This window comes from Rosa chinensis, chromosome 7, assembly GCF_002994745.2.
Source record: "Rosa chinensis cultivar Old Blush chromosome 7, RchiOBHm-V2, whole genome shotgun sequence".
NCBI lineage: Eukaryota > Viridiplantae > Streptophyta > Magnoliopsida > Rosales > Rosaceae > Rosa > Rosa chinensis.
In genome coordinates, this window is record NC_037094.1 from 64,347,033 (window position 1) to 64,370,284 (window position 23,252).

The 23,252-nt window shown below is 38.0% G+C and overlaps 1 protein-coding gene across 1 annotated transcript; it reads left to right on the forward strand.

Moving 5' to 3' along the window:
* Window positions 1-12,877: 12,877 nt before the first annotated feature.
* On the forward strand, window positions 12,878-14,995 carry LOC112179149 (mediator of RNA polymerase II transcription subunit 18). Its single transcript, XM_024317486.2, is given in 5 exon segments — window positions 12,878-12,960; window positions 13,219-13,318; window positions 13,761-13,818; window positions 13,929-14,285; window positions 14,599-14,995. Coding segments are annotated over 5 exon segments (657 nt in total). The 5' UTR covers window positions 12,878-12,921; the 3' UTR covers window positions 14,702-14,995.
* Window positions 14,996-23,252: the final 8,257 nt, after the last annotated feature.

Here is a 23,252-nt window from a genome sequence, read left to right on the forward strand (position 1 = left end):
TAAGGTTTTCTATACATTAGAATTAGATAGACGTATTCCAAATAACTGTAAATTAGCTTTGATGATGTTCATTGTTTATGTGTTCTGCTTTGCCGATAAATTGTAGATTGATTTGTTTGTATCACATGTTCCAATCTTGCTTATACATGGTCTAGCAAGGATATACCAATTCCTTGAAGAAAGAAGAAATAAACATTGCAGGCTGGTTCTGCTTTCGGTGGGTATCCCATCAATACAACTCATGCAAGCAAGTTCATACTGTTGAAATCAAATGCGTACTTGCGTCCTTCTTGATATGTCTGTTCAGAGTTTGAAGTCTAATATATTCTACATTGGTTATTAGCTTGTAATTTCTTTCATACTATTTTGCAAATATTGTAGTCATGTACTCTTAGCCTCTTTAAATTATTGTTTCAGGAATATTGTGCAGCAATGTGAATATTCAAATGTTAAAGCTACTAAACTGATTCTCCCATAGTTTGTGTTTTGAAAGATCACCTGCCTTCCAAAGTGGGGCTTGCATTAAGAGATGTAGATGCAAGTCTTTTTCTTTTTTCTTTTTCTGCAACTTCTTGCTTGTAGCAACTCATGTGTAGTGTGGCTTTTGATGTGGAAATATTGCATGCTGCCTCTTGAAATAAGTTGTTGTTTTTTGTTTGTGGTTGTAGATTATTCAATTGCAAAGAAGTTAATTTATTCTCTCAAGTCAATTTTTTAAAGGTTTCCTTCCGTTGGCTTGTTAACTAACATTACATCAGTGGTGGCAGAAGTAGAATAAAGAAGAGAGGAGCAGCAGGAGCAGGCATATTACATCAGTGGTGGCAGAAGTAGAAGAAAGAAAAGAGGGGCAGCAGGAGCAAGCATTAGTAGTGGGCGAAGTGGGCAAGCAATCATAAATAGTCCAATAATCACTGTATCCATTTCTAGCACACTTATGTGTTTGTCTCTGATGCAATGTAAGACAATAAAGTGTCACTGATTCATGACTTTGTGGAACAATGACTAATACGAATGTATATATCTTGGTGGATCCAATGTATTTTGAAGTTTAAAGTATGGGTTAAAGTACTGCTAGTTCATTTGATGGTTTGCATCAAATTTTATTTCCATTTGATCATACAACATATTTCTCATACATCAGACAATGGTTCTTTGAAAAAGTAAAGTCTTGTAATTAACTCTCACACAACAGAAAACACTAGAGCTCCGTTGTCTGAAAAGCCTAACAAACAACGGACTTAAACAAGTTCTGTTGTCTGAAGGCAGCACCGCAGCTGCACAGCAGCTGCGCATGGCACCTGCCGAGCCATCTGTCGAGTATCACACAACACGTTTAACACATACACGTTGTCTGTATGTTTATCAGACAACTGTGTTCCACCGTTGTCTGAATTTTCATCAGACAGCGGCTCGGTCTACAACGGTGGCTCTCCATATCCCACAACGGTTTCCATCTGTCGTCTGATAATGTTTTTGGCATAGTGAAAAAAGGCAATATAAGAAAAAAATTATTTTATTTATTAAATTCTTATTAGGGATTTGGGGCTAGTTTGAAGGCTTAGTCCCCAAATAGGGATGGGGAATCCTCAGTATATTTTTATTGGGGATTGAGCAGGGATGGAGGTAGAGAATGACTCCGGGGATGGAGATAGTATTGTGATCCCCATCCCCAGCCCCATTGCCATCCTTATTTACTAGGAGTATCTTATCCTCTACCCTTTTGGTTTGATGATTGACCTTTTGTTTTGCTCTCTAGATTAGTTAGCTTAACTAACACGATGGAGATTACGAGTCCCAATCTCAATGGTATCAGAGATAGATGACACAAATTTTGTATATACAAAAACAACCTAATTAAGGGATTACTTTGTATGTTTGCTATGATTTAAATAAGTTGGCTTGATTGTCTCCGATGTATAGTGTAGTTGGAGTGAAGTTGACATTTGGTGTATGTCTTCCCATATGTTAATTGAAAACAATCTCCTTTTTTTTCTTTTTTTAGGAGTTTAGAACTCAGCCTCGCAATCAGTCTTATATTATTTGTATTCACAAGATTTCCTTCTAATATAATAATAAAAAAAAGTTGTCCTTGTGCAGACCATAACATACCTAGTTTCACTAACCTGTTTTTGGTTTTAGGCGTCTCTGAGCTTCTCGGAGTGACCTAGGCTTTTTGAAACGTAGGTTTCTTCTGACGGCGGCGCACTTCCCTCAGGCACGGCGGCGATCGTGGAGAGGCGTGGTACTACAGCGGTGCGAGGCGGGTACTCAACGAGTCAACGTCAATCATGTTTGGCGGCAAGAAGCTTCTGGTCTGGAGGCCTATCTGACCATGCTTTTCTGGTTTCGATCCAGCGATCGTGCTAGGTGTTCTGCGGTGGCGGATTGATTCCAACTTTGCTTTGTTCTGATCTGTTTAGGCGGCAGGTTCGCAGCTGTCGGCAATTTGGTTGTGAATCCGGGTGCGTTGTTTGACTTCTTTGGTCAGTGCGTCGGAGTTCAAAGGCTGCATTCCAAGGAGGGCGGCTGTCAGCCTTATTGATTGCCTAGGTCGGGGTCGGGGTTTTTTTTACTATGACGATGGTGGAGGAGTGCAACCGGCCACTAGAGTGGTGATGGGCGGCTGCTCGTGTTGGCTGGTGCAAGCAGATCTGGGGACTAGGTTAGGGATGGTGGGTTTCGGGCTCGGGTCTGGGCCTCAACCTACTTGGGTTGCAGCAGGGCAACCTAGCTGGGTTATCCCATTATCTTCACTCTTTCTCTTGGATCAGGCTTGGGCTGGGTTATTGAGGAGTGGCCCAATTAAGCTAAGTTTTCCTTGCTTTCAATAAGTGCCCTCACCTTGTTCTGCCCTCGATTGTAGTTGTTTGCTGGTTGATGAGTGGCAATGTACACCATGAAGGTCTTAGGCGTTAACTCTTGTCAAGACAGTGGCTTTGATTTAGGGTTGGATAGGTTTAGGAGTTTTTTACCTTTTGTTTTTATTTTCTTGTTTTTAGGTTGATTTTGTTTTGTTAGTTCTGTTATATGCAGTCTGATCTGTGCATCAAGATGTAATATGAGGGATTTTCGAATTCCTCTAGTTTGACCGAGTGAGGTCGTTATATTAATGGAACCTAATTCCGTTCCCCTAAAAAAAAAATTGTCCTTGTTTACCAAAGCAGAAATGAGGGCTTGGTATTAGACCAACAGAGTGTTTTAATAAAGTTACGCTGGCTAAATTGGGTTGGAAAGTCCTAACTCAGTCACACAATTGGTGGGTTCCAATAGTGACAAAGAAAATACCTTAAACATAATCATTTTCTTACGGTTCCAAAAAGGTTCACAGCTTCACTAGCTTGGAAAGGAATTCTAGACTCTAGAGACCTTCTTTGTGAAGGCTTAAGATGGATAGTGGGTGATGGTGATTCCATTTTATTTTGGTCTTTTAATTGGGTACTCCCATTTCTGTTATATTATCTTATTCCTGATCAAGATAGGAATAATCTGGATTGGTCTCTCAAGGTTTCTTCTTTTATTAAGAATTATTCTTGGAATAAACATGCTCTTTTACAGCTGTTGCCTGAGGACATTGTTAATCAAATAGTAGCTATTCCTATCCCAGTGTATCATACTGCGGATGAGTTTGTTTGGGGTCCTTCCCAATCGGGAGTCTTTATTGTCAAAAGTGCTTATTGGTTGCAATATCAGAATAGTCCTGCTCATTCTAAGGCCCCCTTGTTGAAGAAAGTACGGGCTTTAAATATTCCCCCCAAGGTAAAGATCTTTGCTTGGACTCTTATTCGAGGAGGTTTAAAGACTAGAGATCGTCTTTCTATTTTTAACCCGAATATCCCTGGTTCTTGCCTGTTCTGTAATGATGCCACATAATCTATTGATCATCTCTTTTTGCATTGCTCCTTTGCTAAGTAGGTCTGGCATCTTGCCAGTATGTCAATCCCAGCTAATTGGAATGACTTATTTCTTGTTTGGTTAGATTTTGTTAGTAGACACTTCTCAGATGTTAATACTATAAGTCATTGCTTCGTAGCTGCCTGGTCTATTAGGCATACTCGGAATAAAGTGATTTTTCAGCATTTGACCCATTCACCTTGTAAAACTGTGTTTGGAGCATTCAATCTGGGGTTTAACTACTGCAAGGCTAACCCTAAGCTTTCCTGTCCTAAAGTTTCAAGTTCTTCCATATTAAATGGCAGCCCCCTGATCATTCTCAAGTGAAGCTTAATTTTGATGGCTCGGTTAGACATGGTGTAGCTACCATTGGCTTTCTCCTCAAGAATTCTGATGGCAATCCACTGTTTGCTACATGTCAAAATTTATGAAACACTAATGCCCTTGTTGCTGAAGCTACAATGTTAAGAGATGGACTGATAGCCTGACTGCATCATTATCAACGTGTCATTGCTGAGGGGGATTCTAAAATTCTCCTAGACTGTATAACTTTGAGGTCTGCTGTTCTTTGGAGGATTAAGGGCTAGTTTGGGATTGCTGTGACTTTTAAAAAAAACTGTTGCTGCTGTGTTGTGAGAATAATCAATTGTGAATTAAAACAGTTTTGTATTTGGTAAATAATATTTTTAAAAGTGTTGTCAGTACATAAAATAACTGCAAAGTGTGTTTTGATCCACATTAGCTTTAGCAACCTCTGGGTTGCTTCTAAAATCTGATGCTAGTGACCTATAACTTTCAATTAAAGCTGCTTTTTTATTTATTTACCAAACATAATAAAATCTAAAATTTTGAACAAAAGCTGATTTTTTTTTTTTAAAAAGTGAAGCAATCCCAAATGGGGCCTAAGGCTCTTATTCAAAATATCAACAGGGTTACCACTAAGTTTCATTATGTGGTGTTCAGACACATCTATAGAGATACCAATTTTATGGCCGATCGGCTTGCTACTTGAATCATAATACTTCAAATCCTTCTGTTTAGTTCTTCTGTCTTCCCCTGTCTGTGTCCCTAGGGTTTCACTTGGATAAGCTGGGCAGGGGCGTTCCTTGAGGGTTTCTTTTGTAGTTTGTGTCTTATTTTTCTTTTGGCATAAAAAAAAATTATATATATATATATATATATTTTTTGTTTAGCAATCAAACGTACAATTTCAATAGATGAAAGTCATGAAACAAAGAATACAAACACCGGCCTAAAAGAGCTACACAAATGAAACAAGAAAAACAACTCTGTTGGCCAAAAGATGGTCAGACACGACTCTATCCAATCTAAGTAGGAGAGGGAGGATGCGAAGGTTGGTGCGGCAACAAGACCTTTAGCAAAACGCAAAACAACTCGTTAGCTTGGAAGCCGTGACCAAGAAGAGACCTTTGGGTGATTCTTAAATTCTTATGAATAATGAAAATCAATATGCTTATGAGTAAACCTTAAAACTTTACAAGGCAATTTTTCATTTCATATGCATCAATATCATAAGCAATTGATAATCATCTAATTTGATATTCATGAGACCTTACTGGTTTGACCACTTTGGTGACTAACAAACCGCCATACTATGAATTCAAAAGTTAGATAAAATAAACAATCAAAATTGACATTCATAAAACTAGCAAAACTAAACTACTAGCGTTATGCCATTATTTCATTTGTGCTTACAGTACCATATTTATTCTTGGGCTAAATACTGGTTACTACCCTGTGGTTTAGGTTCAAAATCAATTCAGTCTCTAAACTTCTAATTTCATCAAAAACACCCATGTACTTTCAATTTTGATCTAATAGGTCAATTCGTTAATATTCTACCATGGGTTCAATTTATAGTTGGATTATTTGATGAAATTTTTTTTATTTGATAGATTTCTAATAGTGAGACCCACTCCTAAATTGACTATGCACGCCACCTCAACACCACATCATAAAACATAGGCCATCTATGAGCCACGTCAACAAGTTAAATGACTCAATTATCGGAAGACTAACAGATTTGACCTATTAGATCAAAATTGAAATTGTAGGGGTGTTTTTAATAAAATTAGAAGTCTAAGGACTGAATTGATTTTGGATCTAAACCACAGGGTAGTAACTAGTATCTAGCTCTTCATTTTTTTATTCCATTATGATCATATATCATAGGACTAAATTCATTTTAACTCCTCCAACTTTAGGTCGATCTTCACTTCAGTCCCTGAACTTTTTTTTAATCATGTTGGTCCTTACAGTTTCAATTTTCATCACCCGCGTCCAAAATTCAAACTTGGCTCCAAATATGACGTCATGCGCTGAGTTGGCCTCGACACTATGGCCCACTTTTCAGCTTTGTTCCCTTAGATTGTGGTAATTGTCGAAATTGCCCCTTGTTTTCCCTCTCTCTTCTGCTTCACTTGTCCACAGCCTAAAACCAAATCATCTCTCTCTCATTCCTCATTCTCTCCAACTCTTCCTTCTTCGCAGGCTTCCTCGTCCTAAAAAATCACGCCACCACTGCCGGCATTCTCGCCAGAAAACTCAGGTATGGCAGAGGCACCTCCAGCAGCGTAGCACTCTGGAATCGTCGAGAACCACCAAGACCATTTCGGCCTTCTACAACAATTCGATTACCGGAGGCTTATTTACATGCTTGAGCTTCAATTCCCTATTCAATTCGAGGAGCTGAGTGTAGGGGATGCGGTTCGAGATGACGAGGAGTCTTGGGCAGAAAAGGAGGCGGCCGAGGGGTGAGCTGAGCCAGCGGCGGAGGGTGGATGTGCTAGAGCCTCGAACTCTGAGTTTTGGGTCGGTGAATTGGCAGAAGAGTAGTGAATCGGTCCTGCGTGTTGGTCGGTGAACCGGTCAGCTTCTGGATGACGTTGTCGACCGGAGGCTAGTGCTGATTGGGCGGCTGCTGTTAAGGCTATGTAGCAGAGGATTGGAGCTGAATCGATGCGTTTTTGGGGTAATTGGAGCAAAAGGTGGAGGAGGAGGCCGGACGAAATTAGGTTTTCGAGTTATGGGCTTGGAGATCTTGTGGGATAGGGTTTAGGATCTAGATATGAAAGAAACATAGACCCTTTTGGATCTGGAAGATCTCACAGGGATTTGAGTGTATGGTGGCCTGTGGTTGATGGGCAGTGAGAGAGTATGTGAGTTTTGAGATGAAGGTTTTGCTGAGCTCACTTCTCTGAGAAGTGCGATGGCCTGAATCGGGCTTGACGAGGACGAAGGAGGAAGATTAAGAAGCAGAAGAGAGAGAAAATACAGAGAAGAAAGAAAAAAATTAGAAATTAGATTAAATTCTAATAAAAGAAAAAATAAATTAGATTAAATTAGAAATGTCTATTTTGCCCTTCTTGGGGGTTTAAAGTCTAAAAAGTAGGCCCTCATGTCGGGGCCAACTCAGCTTGTGACGTCATCTTTGAAGCCAATTTTGAAATTTGGACGTGGGTGATGAAAATTGAAACTGCAAGGACCAATGTGATTAAAAAAAAATTTCAGAGACTGAAGTGAAGATCGACCCAAAGTTGGAGGAGTTAAAATGAATTTAGTCCTATATCATAATACATAAGCATCTTATGAAAAAACAAACTGCTACAAATGAACAACATATGACCAAATCAAATTAATCATATAACTAGCTAAACGTTCATATAAATATATTTTGTTCTAAATAAAATTCATATGCATATATAAATGTGGCAGGAAATATACAACAAAACAATATATATTCTATTAACTGAGAATCATGGAAGCTCTATTACTGAGCTCTGATATCACATGTAAGAGTTTAAATACATAAAACCAAGATCTAGAACTTACATGATCTCACAACATTAACCGTAAGGCGGAAACATAAACTACATACCTTGTTCCATTATAGCAATATGTAGTATACCAAGACACAGTGGCTCAGCGAAGTCGTCAATCCAAAGGAAATGTCCTCTCTCAACCCTTGTACCTCAAACTCTCATAGGTGTTTTGAGTACTTTATGTGTGTACATAGGATAGAATTGTGCACTGGTTATATAGGGTGAGAGAGGACCAATTTCCATCAATGACTTAAGTGATTTCCATCCATCATGAAAATAGATATGGAATATACACCATAAACACCAATTACTTCATATGATCCACAATTAAAGGAGTAAATTCTTACAAACTTAATTTTCTAAATCAAAGAACGTGCGATCATCAACCTAAAGAGCCGCCCCACAATATGAAGTGAACAACCATCAAATCGAATAAAGCAAGAAATAGAAAAATCTAAAAGCTCTGAAGAGCAAGAGCGGTGATGATGATTGAAAACATAAGCTCAAGTGTGCCCACATTCATACCCGAACATCAGTTGAAGAGGATGAAATAAAGTTGATCAGTCAGTATGGTTTTTGGTCCGTTTATAATGAGGATTGCTAGTCAAGTTTGGATATTAAGCAAAATTCAATATGTGGAAACTAAAAAGTCCAAGATGATGTTTTGGAGATAAGGTTGTCTAATCCAAACTAGTCCCACTCATAATACCAATTGCAATACGACCAATCCCTCTGACATGTTATGCTGAATCAGTTCTACAAAATTTCCACTCATACCAATTTTACAGTCAGAAAATCTGATGGTGGTGACTTAACTGACTCATCTTATGCATATAATTGAGGATATATAAGGTATGAAAGACCCAAGATAACGTTTTCCGTACGGACGGACACTTGATAAAGATAATATGACCAGAATTGAAAGATGGACTTGATATATAACTGGGGTCGTAGTTTTTTCCGTGCAACATAACTAACATGACCAGAATTGGATCCTTTTTCTCTTCTTAACTTCTCTAAATTGTGCAGAAGTAGAAGAAACAGAGTGCTCAGCTTCAGACGAAAAAAGACGAAGGAACTCTGATTTTCTGTGCCATCAACCTAACCTACCCGAGACTATTCCAACAACCCCGAAAAGAATTGAAACAAAATCTAACCATGCATTAGCATTGGGCACATGTAGATAGGGGGACAGAATCCACGTAAAGAGAGACAGGCTACTTAATTAAACAAGCAATTATCAGAAAGTATAACATAAAAGAGGTCCTGAAATTGATGGATCAATAATTGATAAACACCTCACAATGATTCAAGATCAAGATCAAATAACTTTGCTGCTTCACAAACCAAGTAAGCGACCCAATCAAAGATGAAAACAAAAACATAGAGTCATAGACGTCATTACATGCAAGGTCAGCTTTGGCTAAAATGAGTGGACATGTCATGTGTGCATGTGGTCCGTTTCGTTTTTGTTTGTATTTTAGTGGCCAATGATATGGTCATGATGTTTTCATGTCCTCAATTCTCAAAGTAACCACCAATCATGACCTATCAACATATAGTACAAAGTGGCTCTTCAATGCAACCTTCCTACAGTCAGAGCCAGATGAGGAAATCATACTTTTATGATTCGGTTTGGTAGATTGATTGCAATATAAGTGATCAAACTATTCCAAGTAAGTTTGGATTAGTAATTGGTTTTTGATTTCTTAGGGAGCAAGTGTAAATATTGCGTGTATGAATTAAGCGTTTGGGATATAGAACTAATTTAGCATTTAAGAATTCAATGAGATTGAGAAGGTTACAAACGACGTAATTTAATTATAAGAATAGAATAATCAACAATACTACAAATTATTTGAGAGTTTGAACTTAATATCGGTTGAATCCTACATTTCCTTATTTTGTGTTTTGAGTGATGTTGTAATTTTAATTATTTTGTATGGAGTAGTGCTACATATCCCAAAATATTTTACCAAAAATGAATACCAAATTATGTGGCATTAGCCACATCAACACTTTTTTTTACAAACACTAGTAAAATGGATTTTCTGATTAGCTTAGGAAATTTGAGATTGAATTCTCTTAAAATTTTCTTATCAAATCTTGAAACCCTAATTACTAATCTCATGAACTCTTCTCAGCTTCCCACAAAAGATGTAGGGATGACAATGGGGCGGGTTGGATAGGGATCACAATACTATCCCCATTCCCGGGGTCATTCTCCATTCCCATTCCCATCCCCACCCCAAGCCCCAATAAAAATATATTGGGGATTTCCCGTCCCCATTCCCACTGGGGACTAAGCCTCCAAACCCGCCTTAAATCCCCAATAAGAATTTATTAAATAAAATAATTTTTTTCTCATATTGCTTTTTTTAAAATCAAAATCTATAACAAATAAAATTAAAATATGATTAAATTTATTAAGAAAAGTCAAAACACTATTAAAGTAAAAATGTATCCATTAAAATAAAGTAGTAAATGTATATATTTGTGATTTATATTATAAAAAATAAATTAATATATATAAATTAAAATATATATAATTTAAATATATGTATATATTATTGGTGCGAGTTTTGGGATGGAGATCACAATATCATTCCCGCCCCACTTGTCCCTGAATTCTCCCCCCATTAGGGGCGGGTATCCAATGGAGCTCCGCCTTACTAGGGATTTTTGCCATTCCTAATAAGATGCAGGTACCAAACAAAACTGACATTGCCACCATAAGATTATCTACAAACATGAAGCTTTCTGAAAAACTAAGGTGGATCTTGGTTGTCAATACCAATTCAATTAAGCATATTTGAACTCCAAGTCTCCAATCTAGCCAACACATGCAGTTGATAAAATTTTGATTTTTTTGGAACAATGATTTGCCATGCATCATTATGGGTTCTGGTTAATTATATTTGTCGAATCATAATGAAATCTTGTTTCCATGGTTGATCAATCTTCTGCGGCAATACTCATATATGCTCTAAGATCAATATAAACCCAAATTGTACAATTTAGACTTCAAAGTTTATGGCTTTGAATTTGATACAGATATGAAAAATCATCTGGTTTTGAGCTTTTCAAATTTTTTGCTTTGGGAAGTGATGTAGAGCGAATGGCGATAAGAATTGAAGAACAGCTCGATCGTGGAAAAGGAGGAAAACCCTGTTTGCTGCAACTTTGGCATTCGGTGTTCGAATCGCGATTGCTATAGCTTTTCGGAAAGGGGACGACGCCAGGAGCAAAACTCGTCGCTTTACCATGATGTGTGGGCTTTTTCGGGCTTTCGCGTCGTTTAGGGCCTCAAAACTGCAATTTACTATTTTTCAGAATTTTTGATTTTCTAGTTTGTTTTGGATTTGTTTTGTTTTTACTCGTGGGTTTTAGGGTTTCATTGTTAGTCGCCCTAGGGTTTCTTTTCTCATATATAAGCAACCTTAAACGGCTGCAAAACCCATCTTTCATCATATTTTCAATCAAAATTGAGAGTTTTCTCTTTTATCTCTGGTGGACTCCAGAATCTTTGTTTTAGGTTTATTGCTTGTAAACCTAGGGTTACTTTTTGAATGCGTTAGGAAGAGATCCAGAAAATGAGAAATTAGAGAAAATTGAATGTGGAAATTCAATGAATTTAAAAATTAATGTAGAAATTCAAATAATACAATTTGGAAATGATGTGGCATTTGTAATCCATGTTGGTAATGACGTGGCTAATGCCACATCAGTTGGGATAGAAATTTGGTGTCTCAATCATTTTCTGTTTGTATGTCAATAATTTAATGAGCTTCCTCTTACATAAAAAAACTCAAAAAGGTTATGTGTTGGATTGTTGATCAAATTCTTATCTTTTACTTTGAGGGTCTATTGTAGTTGAAAGATCAACCTTGCCAATAATTATTTTAAAGTCCAAGCTGAAACTCCAATTATTTTGTACCATAATTTTCTCCTCTCCCTTGTTTACAAAGCAAGACCACATCTCCTCTTGGCCCTGCAATTTATTTCTGGGGGCTCTTCTCCCTCAAGAGTCAGCAGCCCTAGCACAAGTTAATATGTAACCTTGAGATGTATACATCCATACTACACTTCTCTTAGCTAATCAAGATCTTAATCCATCTCTGAGCTCTGCTGAATTTATTACTTTTTAACTTCTTTTTTTTTTATATTAATACTATTCCATCTTCATGACCTAATGATTTTAATGAAGTGAACAAAGTCCAAAGTTTCTCTCTCATGCATTTTGCTAAAGTTACAATTTTAGCACATTCTTCAAGGATTCAATCACTCAAATGGAAAAAAGGACTTTTGGACTTGTCTATCTAGTTTCGTTTGTTATCTCACCAACCGGCCTAGTGTATGTTTTTACAAGGAGGACGTCCAGAAAGAAGCTCCAATAATAGGGTATATAATCAAGATTCAAGAGGTACGCCCAGGGGCCAGGACCGTGTGTTCGGATGAAAGTGGAATCCAATGCCCCAAGTGTTAAAACAGCTTTAGACCACACAAAAAAAAGTGTTTTTCTTTGATAATGATAGAACAGTGTTTAAAACAGCTAAATTTTTGCAGTGTGATTCCTGTAAATGGGCTTTTTTTGGGCTTATATTACAATGGGCTTTTGAAAACTTTTGAGGCCCATAGCAATAATCTAAAGCTACTTGAATTCACAGAAACCCAGAATAAGGAAGACCTTTTTCCCTTGGCACCAGAGCTTTAGGCTGTAAGAGTAAGCCCCAAATCCAAAGCTCACTCTCGGTAAGTTCTAACTTCTTGTTTGTGTAGTCCCTTAACTGGCTCTTTCTAGGGTTGTTTTGATTTAAAGTTTCGACCTTTAATTCTGAATTTCCTTAAAAGTTACAACTTTTACAGGGTTTTGTAATTTTTTTTTGATGAAACACTATCTGGGAGATTTGAATGGTACTTTTTAGTTTACTAGTATGCTATAAATTATTACATTAGAGACCCATGATGTGAAATTTACAATCTTGAATTCTCTGTCTTTTTGGGTATGATTGCTCATTAGGGTTTGGTGAGGTTGATTGTATCAGCAAATTTGGATGGAGTGCGTGGTTTAGGGAATCTTAGAAACACAGGTAATGCAGTTGGACTTACAATTTGTAATGCAGTTTCTTCGAGTGTCGATTTATGGCATTTGATACCTTTTGGTTAGCTGTCTTTGTGTTGCTGCTAGATGAGAAAGATTGAATCTCTTGCTTGCCATTACTTTTCGGTGCGTAGGTTTTTAAGTCTTTACCACGTTAACAAATGATTCTTTTGAGGTTAATGTGTGATGAAAGAAGTTTGAATTTGATCATTTTATTTAGTACTTTTGTTTTTTAAATGCGCAGAGATTTTATGATTATTGACTTTATTTTGCTTATAATTGGAGGAACATCCTTGAAAGAACCGTATTCCCTCATTTTATATGTTCCCCCTTTGTGCGTGGAGTATTTGAAGTTGTAACTAACATATGGTTTACGTCTTGCAGCATGTTGAAGCCCTTGAGATTCTTCTTCAGGGTCTTTGTGGTGTTCGCAGAGAACCTTTGAAGGTCCATGAGATATGCCTTAAAAGTGGCCCAAACTTAGGTACAGATTGTTTTCTCATACACTATTGATCTGTGTAGCGATTAGGCAAATCAGTATGCTATTTTTCCTCCTTTGTGGACTCATATTAAGGAGAAGCTCAAAGCCTTCTTTGGTGTGGTTCAATACAAAATTTCCCAGCAGTCTGTTGGCTTTTTTACTTGTTTGGTTCTTTTCCTTAATGACTCCAAGTTCAGATTTTTCACCTTGAGTGATCTTTGAATTGATCCATGTGACAGTTAGAGTCTTTCTTAAGAATTTGTGTACATGTGTTCCTGTTTTTAAGTAGCAAAAATAACATATGATTACTTTCACTAAAATGATTGCTCACATGAGCCTGCTACTGTGTCATTATTTTGATAGAGTCGTCTATATATATCTGCTAAATAGCACCGGAAGAGATGATTTGGCTGTCCCTTACTAGTTATGATTTTCCTTTATCTAGGAGCTGTACCTTCTGAGGTTCGACTTATTTGCAATCTTGAACAAACTGAACCTACATGGTAAAGCTCAAAAAATCTCTCCCCTGTCAAATTCATCAACGCATGTATTTTTATTTTTATAGGATTAGTTGATTACATATTGCATATATTTTACATCCTAAATTTTGTAGGATTGTGAGGTTCGTGGGGGGTGCGATGAGAGGTGCAGGTGCTGACCAACTCTCAGTTTTAGTAAGAACTATGATCGAAAGCAAAGCAAGCAAGAATGTGCTTCGCTTATTTTATGCACTTGGCTACAAGTTGGATCATGAGTTACTGAGAGTAGGGTTTGCGTTCCATTTCTAGAGAGGTACACAGATGACTGTGACTGTGTCATCAGTTAATAAGATGCCACAACTACACAATACAGATGAAGCTGTCCCTGTAACTCCCGGGATACAGTTGGTTGAAGTTACAGCCCCTGCATCATCTGAAACTTATACTGAAGTTGCGTTGGCAGTGTCATCATTTTGCGAATATCTTGCACCGTAAGTTTAGTTTATTTATATATTTTTTTCTATTTTCTGCTTTCCCACGCCTAAGTTATAGCCAGGTGAGCTTTAATTCATATGTAGTGCCTAGATGCCCTTTACCTTCATTATAATCTCATTCACAATTTGGCATGTTAGTTGATCATACAATACATGATGAGGCAGTAAATGGACAGAGCATAAAAATTACATAAACCTAAAAACTGTTGGTTCTTTAAATGGATTAGGCAAACTCACTATGGGATGATACAGGTCTTGAATTTATATTGACTTGACAATTTATTCTTACATCTGAAATTGATTTTCTCAGGCTCCTGCATTTGTCAAAACCAGGAATTTCAACTGGGGTTGTTCCTACTGCCGCTGCTGCTGTCGCATCTCTCATGTCTGATGGTGGGGGTACTACCTTATAGCAGAAGTTGTAAATTTCCTTCAAATTTTGTATTTACTGTTATAGTGATGACTTGCTGGTTTAACAATAGTTGGTAATCATAACTGCTTGTCAAACTTGATAAAGATATACCACAGTAGTTTCTCATTGCTAAAACTTAAGAGGTGTGCTGGTGACAGTTACTCATCACCTGCAAAGTCAATAATCATAACTATGTTTTTTATATGTTTTTCCAAGCATCTACTGCATACTAGAAAGGACTATCATTTGCTAGTATGCTGAATCATCGACAGGTGTTGGCAATAGTTTCTTTCGTTGTGCTTATTTTCTAGGCGATGAGTTAGTTCCTAGAGAAGCATCCCAGAGTTTCAAGGCCTAGAATGAAGGAGATAGACTTGTTTACGCATAATACACCGATTGGTGTACTCGAATTACAACTGGTTATGAGCAGTACGGTCCTCAGCTATCGTCTTTGATAATGATCATTATAGGTTAAACTAGTCTAAATGTGATTAGTACTCGACTTCAGCTTGAGAAAAATGTAGAACCTATCTTTAATTGTTAGTTGCCTCTTTGTAGTTATTTGGATACAAGTCTCTCTTGGACGTAATTGCCATGACATAAGAAACTTCTAGTTCTTTACAACCATGTGGTGGGATTAGGTGGTGAAAATAGATTGAGGAAAAAATGGGAGGAGCAACATTTGTTTTTCCATGTTGCTCTGACAACCATCTACCTACTTGACCAATTTTAGAGACCCTCACAATATCATATGAAACCATTGATTAAACAAGCTTGAGTTAGTGTTGACTAATATTCATATAAAAATAATATTAAAAGGCAAGAGTATTGATGGCTCGAATATGACATAATTACTATCGGTCTCTTTTAAGAAGCTCTATACGATCCTTTAGACTCAGTAGGGGTATATCGGCCCGACTTGGTTTTAGGCCTAAATTGAGTTTGACCTGGAGTTGTCGGTTGGTCTAAAATTTGGTCTGAGAATTGAAAGAGAATGGGTGGGTTGAAAACTTCAGGTCACCTAAATTTTTAGATCGGCCTTCTTACTCAGGATCGGTTTTAGACTGGGGAGGGCAGCAAATTTTAGAAGCATGCCCCGCCTTCTTACTCAATTATAGGTTATTGGCAGTAGATTTTAGTAGCATCCCAGAGGTTGCTTTTAAAAGCTGTTGTGGATCAAAACACAATATGCAGTTGTTTTATGTACTAACAGCCCTTTTAAAAATATTAGGGGTATTGACCATTTACACAATTTAAGCCTAAAAATTATCCACTTAGGCCTTCTCCAACCCATGGAGGGAAAGGGCTAAAGGGCCAAAAAATAACCCAAATGGTGTCCAATCCATGAGGAGGAGGGCCAAAGGGCCAAATTTGAGGGGCAAAGAGCAACCCAAAGTGGCAAAAATAGTCATTTAGTTAGCCTTTTAGCCCTATAAAGAAATGGATCAAAGCTACAATGGCCCACATTTGGGGTCAACTTGACAAATGCTAGTTGCTGACGCCATGTAGCCATTGGTTTTTTTATTTTTTATTTATTTTACACATATGATTTAAAAAAATTTACACTGTAAATACATATCACTTCAACCTTATTTTTCACATCATCCTTCTACTACCATGTGTTATACTTTCAATATTTATTTTATTCATGACCCATGCCACATATATGAAATCATATAAAAAATCTACAATATTGCTTGTGAAGCAACACATGGAATTTGAAAAGTACAACCGGAAAAATATTTTTTATCATAAAAATGATTTCAATTACTATAAGTAAGAATCTGATAAACAATAATAACACACACACACACACACACACAGCCCTTCTTGGCTGCGGATATCCGCACCTAAGCAAAAGGTGCGGACTTCCAGTTTTTCCCCACTTTCCGATCATATTTTCACATCTTAACCGTTCAGTTTTTAGGTCCTAATGTATATATCACTTATGCAAATTTTCAGCCAATTTGGTGATCGTTAAGACATCCAAAACTGCAATTTACCATTATAAACACGAACGGTTCCGGTTCGACAGATTCGGTTCGTTTGTGTAAATTGCAGTTTTGGATGCCTTAACGATCATCAAATTGGTTGAAATTTTGTAGAGATGATCTATACATTAGGATCTAAAAACTGAAATGTTAAGATGTGAAAATATGATCGGAAAGTGGGTAAAAATGGGAAATCCGTACGTTTTTCTTAGGTGCAAATATCCTCACCTGAGCAAGGTTATATATATATATGTGGGGTTTTGTCCATTTACCCAATTTCTAGGGATTTTTTCCCCACTTACCCCATTAAGTTTTTTTAATTCTCTCTTACCCAATACACTCTAAGGGAGTCTTCCCTAATACCTTTTTTTTTGTTTTTAATTTTTTTTAATACCATTTTACCCTCATCCCCTTGTTACTTAGAGAGAAAGAGAAAAAAAATAGAAGAGAGAGAAACCAGGGGAGACTTCGCCGGAGCCCGTCACCGGCTCCGGAATCCGGCTGCCGGAATCCTGTCACCTGCCGCCAGAATCCAGTCACCAGCCGCCGGAATCCGGTCACCAATCGCCGGAATCCCGCCAACTTTCGCAGGAATCCGGTCACCGGCTGCCACCCACTAGAACTTGCTGAAAATCTCACCGGAAAGTTTTTTTGCCCCCAATAGACATCTATTGCCCCCTAATAGAGGGGTAATAGACGTCTATTGCCCCCAATAGACGTCTATTGCCCCAATAGTCTATTGCGCCCTAATAGCCGTCTATTGGCCCCCAATATACGACTATCAGCCATGTATTGCTCCCCAGTAGACGTCTATTGCCCCCCAATAGACGTTTAGATTACCGAAATAGTAATTAATCTTCCTAAAACTACACAAATAAAACTTTGATTAAAGAAAAAAACGAGGAGATTACATCAATTCAAAACATCTATTGCCCCCCAATAGAGGTCTATTGCCCCCTAATAGACGACTATCAGCCATGTATTGCCCCCCAATAGAACTTTCAGTCACCAGAATAGGAACTAATCTTCTTAGATTTAGATAAATAAAACTTTGATTAAAGAAAAAAATGAGAACATTACATCAATTCAAAAAGTCTATTGCCCCCCAATAGCTTTAACAGACTTCTATTGCCCCAATAGAACATTTTTTTCCTTCATTTTTTCTTTCTTTCTAGGAATTCTGCACCATTTTATGAAAAAAAAAAAAAAAACAAATAAATTGATCTGGGCACCTAGAGAAAAGCTCTGGGCACCCATGTCATCTTCTCCATTTTTGTTGCAGTCGAAACTGTGCCAAACCTGCCAAACTGGACTCGAATATAAGGAACCAACCATGAAGATCCGAATTCCAACAAGGCGAAGCCCTGACCGGGTCGGGTCGGCACCGACGTCTCTAGCATAAGAGTCGCTGGTGATGATTTTGTGGTGGTGGTCCTTCTTGTGGTCCTCGGCTCCATGGCCGGCATTGAGATTGTCAAAAAGGGAGTCGGTGCAGTTGACGGTGTCGCAGGTGGTGAAGCAGAGGCGGAGGCGCTCGGAGAGGATGTCCATAACCGGCGCTCGGAGACGATCTCCAAAATTGGATCCAACAAAATCTCCTGGCCTCCGCGACGACCCAACCCATTCCGGTGACGTTGCGAGCCTGGTGAGACCAGCGGCAGAATTTGAAAATGACGACGGAGGTGAGAGAAAGCAGATCGGAGAGGGATGAGAGAGAGAGAGAGAGAGAGAGAGAGAGAGAGAGAGAGAGAGAGAGAGAGAGAGAGAGAGAGAGAGAGAGAGACTGCAGATCGCAGAGGGATAGGGAGAGAGGAGAGAAAATTGATGGCATATGGATGTAATTCATTAATTAGATGGAGGGTAAAATTGTTATTTTAGTTCAAATTGGGTTAGTGGGAATTAAAATCTGTTGCTGGGGTAAGTGGGTTAATTTTTGCTCATTTTGGGGCTTTTGGTCAAGAATCCTATATATATATATATATATTTTAAGGCTAAAATTTAGCCCTTTCGGTTGGAGATGGTCTTACTCCACCAAGGAGTTTTTAATCCCATTTCCCCAATTTAAATGACAATGACAATTTGACCCTCATTTTAATTAACAAACTACTCTCCTGTCATATTCTCTCTGTTGACTCCTCTTAGAGTCTCTCTCTCTCTCTCTCTCTCTCTCTCTCTCTCTCTCTCTCTCTTTCTCTCTCTCTCACACACACACACACACACACACACCTAAAATGATGACAGAGAGCAAGAATCTCAGGCGCGACGTCATATTTCCAGAAGAAGCGGCAAATGGAGGAGGAGCCGACCGAGTGGGTCTGCGTCGTCGGAGTGATGAAGACCGAAACGCTGCCGTATGCCAAAACAGCCCAGTTGTTTTCCGAAACGGGCCTAAACGCTTTTCTTCGAACACCACCTTGCGCGACTCGTCGCTTGCGGTGGAGAGGGGCGAGATGGCGGAGGTGGAAAATGAAGACGAGGGTCGCGGCCTTGTCGTTGTCTTCGAGATGCTGAAGCAAAGACTCCAGAGCCTTCTTCTTGAACTCGACGCCGCCGATTTGTAGCTAGGTATTAGACGCATTGTCCACGTCGCCTGAGATCCACTGGAGCAGCGACTGGTCTTGACCTAGAGACTCTGTCATCTCGGATTGCGTGGTCTCCCAGTCCTCCAACCCAAGCCGGTCGCATCTTTCACTGCCCAATCTGGTCATGACCTCTAAACCGCCGCTGGGCGAGTAGACAATCTTGAAGTCAGAACTCTGAAGCACGGCGAAAAAACGAGTCGGTCTCATACTCCAGTGGGTGTCAAGAGCATTTTCTGGGTGCCCAATTTTTTTTTTTATAAACTGTGAGCTCCGAGAATGGGGAAGGAAAAAAAAAGTAAACATGTAGAATTGAACATATAAATTGATCAATTGTGCCTGTAGTGTATTCATTTTGGTTTTGGAAGTTTATGCAGTTCATTGGAGATAAATAATATGTTTATTGGAGAGTAATAATATGATTATTGGAGGGCACTAATATGATTATTATGAGCAATAATATGATTATTGGGAGGCAATAAAAAGAGTACTGGGGGAAATAATATGTTTATTGGGGGACAATAATATGATTATTGGGTATTACTAGGAGGCAATAAAATCGGAAGTCGGAATCCTGCCACTGGTCCCGGATTCAGGTCACCAGAGTCCGTAGTCGGCCGCCAGTCACCGGAGTCTGCGGCCCGCCTCTGGTCACTTGAGTCTGGCGCTGGTCACCGGAGTCCAGCAAGGTCTCCGATGACTTTTCTCTCCAAGTGACAAAGAAGGAGAGGGAAAAATTGTCCTAAAAATAAATAAAAAAGTAATAAAAAAAAAATACTTAATTGGATATTAGGGCAAAAAATATATAAAATATTGTGTAAGTGGGCAATCTCTTAGAGTGTTTGGATAAGTGGGGTTAATTAACCCCAAAATTGGGTAAATGATCATTTTTCCAAAATATTATTTACCAAACACGCAACTGTTTTAATTCACGGCTGATTATTCTCACAACACAGCAGCAACAATTTTTTTTTCAAAGTCACAACAATCTCAAACTAGCCCTTCCAGTAGCAGCAAAACATAGAGTCTTCTAGGCTTCCAGCAGCAAACTTCCATCAGTTTTCAATTGTCCAACATGCTTTCACTTCACTCCTCATTATCAGAAACCTGAGGAATATGTTATAGTTCAAAAAAAAAAAAAAAAAAAAGAACAAAGTCACAAACTTTGATAAAATGATAACACATAGCAAACTGAACAGAGTCACAAATCAACTGTTCATTCAATATGGTAAAAAAATGAAATAAGGGCAGTTACTTGACTCAAGCTTTCCAAGTTTACTATAAAGCTCCATCTCAACCTTAGTAGGCTCTTTGAACTCACTAAAAGCACTACCCCTTAACTAATCATTGAGACAAACCAGCCTCTCAACCATTCTAGGAGTTAATAAAGCTCTAAATGGGTCAGCAACCTTTTTGCCAACGCTTAAAGCAGGCTATAAAGCCGTTGTTGAAGCTGGAACAACAAAGACTTCCTTTGCAATTTTTGACAAAATCGGATACTTAGCAGCATTCTTCTTCCACCAATCTAAAAGTTTGAAATTTTTGTTGTTATGGTCTATAATAGCTTCAAAGCAAGTACTTGAGGACTTCATTCCTTATCTCAACCATATCTTTCTCCTACCTAAGTTTCAAGAACTGATTCATTGTTGCAACATGACTGTCCTCCTCTCCTGGATCAGAAGTGGAATTATCAACACGAGGTTGTGTTAGATCAATTGAGGCTTATGCAGCTACAAGGTCAGAATCAGCATACTCAAAGTACAATTGCAAGAAGTGACTCTTCACTTCATCTACCATCACTAGTACCATGCTGTTGTCTTGCTAAAGCTTAGGAAAAAAAAAACTCAAGACATAATAACTCTTATCTTGGATCCAATACAATTGCAAGCTGCAATATTTGGTTCATGTCCTCTATATTCAACCAGTACTTGTCAATTTTTCTATTCATTGAGGTCCATGAGCTAACCATCAAAGGATTTGAACTTATGGTACATTTTTCTAATTCTTCGAAGATGTTACACATCTACAGCAAGGGCTGGTTTGTAGTTACCACCTTAGTGCCATTAAATTGCAAAGTTGCCTCATAAAAAATCTTGAGGAACTTCTCCAATCTAGCACCCTTCTCCCAATCCTCATTTCTAGGTGACCTCACCCTTTTACTTCTGTCACGGCCCGATTTTCAAGCACAAATTATAAACAAATAACAATCACAAAACTCCGAGCGTGATGGTTCAAACATCAATATAAAACACTAGGAAAAATTTTCTTTAAAGAATAGCAAGTAAAGATGTCCAGAACTCACAATATCAATACATACTCATTCTTTAGAGTCTTATATTACATTACACCAAGTTTACAAACTAAACTGAATAGCCATTTAATAAGTAAACAGCCCCACCCCACTCACTACACAGCGGAAGACTAACAAGTGCGTACAACAATTAAGTTCCTAAACTCATGACTGCAACGGCAAGGGACCACAGCTCCATCATGTTCACCCTAACCTGCAGGATAGACCCATATACTATTGAATAGTGCACCGAGTTGAAATAACAAACCCGGTAAGCTTATGGAAGCTCGTGTGAGTAAACTCCAAACAACCAACATAACACATGCTTAAACCATCTCAACCCAGAAAATCGATATGCAATTATCACCACAAACATCAAGTTCATGTCCTACAATATCATGCTCACATACGTTAACTCAAAACTAAAACCCACAGCTCTAACTCTCAACTGATGCATTTAATTTTGCAAAGGTCCAACTAAACAATCAAACTCAAGTAAAAAGTGATCCCTGCATATGAATTAGTTCAGGAGATCACATCAAAAGCATATCAAGCAAATCATAGTAATCCATGCATAGAAAATTAGTTCAGGAGATTACATTAAAACCAATCAATTTAGAAAAACAGTAATCCTTGCATATAGTGTAGTTCAGGAGATTACGAAAGAAAACAAACAATTCATTAATAAGAATGAATAAGAAAATCAATACGCTTCCATCTACTGATAACACCAAGCTCCACATCAACAATTTCCAACATCAATCACTCAATAATAATCCATATCCTTTTCATAATAATTGTTATACAGATTGCCACACTGGTTCCGCCACACAGGTCCTACTACACCATACTATTTATTTAATCACTCTGGGTGGCGAGTTAGTGTTTACACAAGTGAGTTGTCTAGTTCAGGGTTCTTATTGGCTGGACGAGAGATAAGATGTCAAGGCATCACTGCTTCTACGCTTGTTGTCTTTGCCATATAGTTGTAGTGCAAGTTTGGAGTCGGGGCCTTTTTGGCCCCTTGAGTCAATCATTTTAGAGTTCCAGTGTGAAGTCTAGTGGCCATTTCTGTGTAAGACATGTTTCCTAAAACTCGTTGTAAGCAATTCATTATTAATGAAGTTCTTCTTGATAAAAAAAAATCATACAACACAAAATGCAATCCCAAATCTCAATAACACAATAAAACTGATCGTCTCAATTACTATTTCCTTATCTCCAACAACCTCAAAATCATAACAAAACATTTTCTAAATATTATTTTCACACCTCAACATTTTCACAAATCGTACATATTCATTTCAAAACATAAATCTAACAACACCGTCATTTTTCCTTTTCAAATTCATTTATTTTCTTCAAAATCTCCTCTCAACCCAATAATGATAAAATCACACAAAACAATGTTTTTCACTTCACCAAACAATTCTAACTATATTTCACAGTCTACTCAAACCGAAAATCATTTGTAACAAATCTTTGTTTTTACTTACCCATAAACCGTTGATGATCTAATTCATATAATTTAAACCAAATATTTACTTTGCGACATATATGATTTTACTGCTAATAATTCATTCTACTAACTATCACTCAACTAATTTATCACCTAAAACAATGTGAGATTTACTCACCCTCTATATCTCACTGCGTCTTCACACAAAAACCAAGATAAGCACAAAATCATCC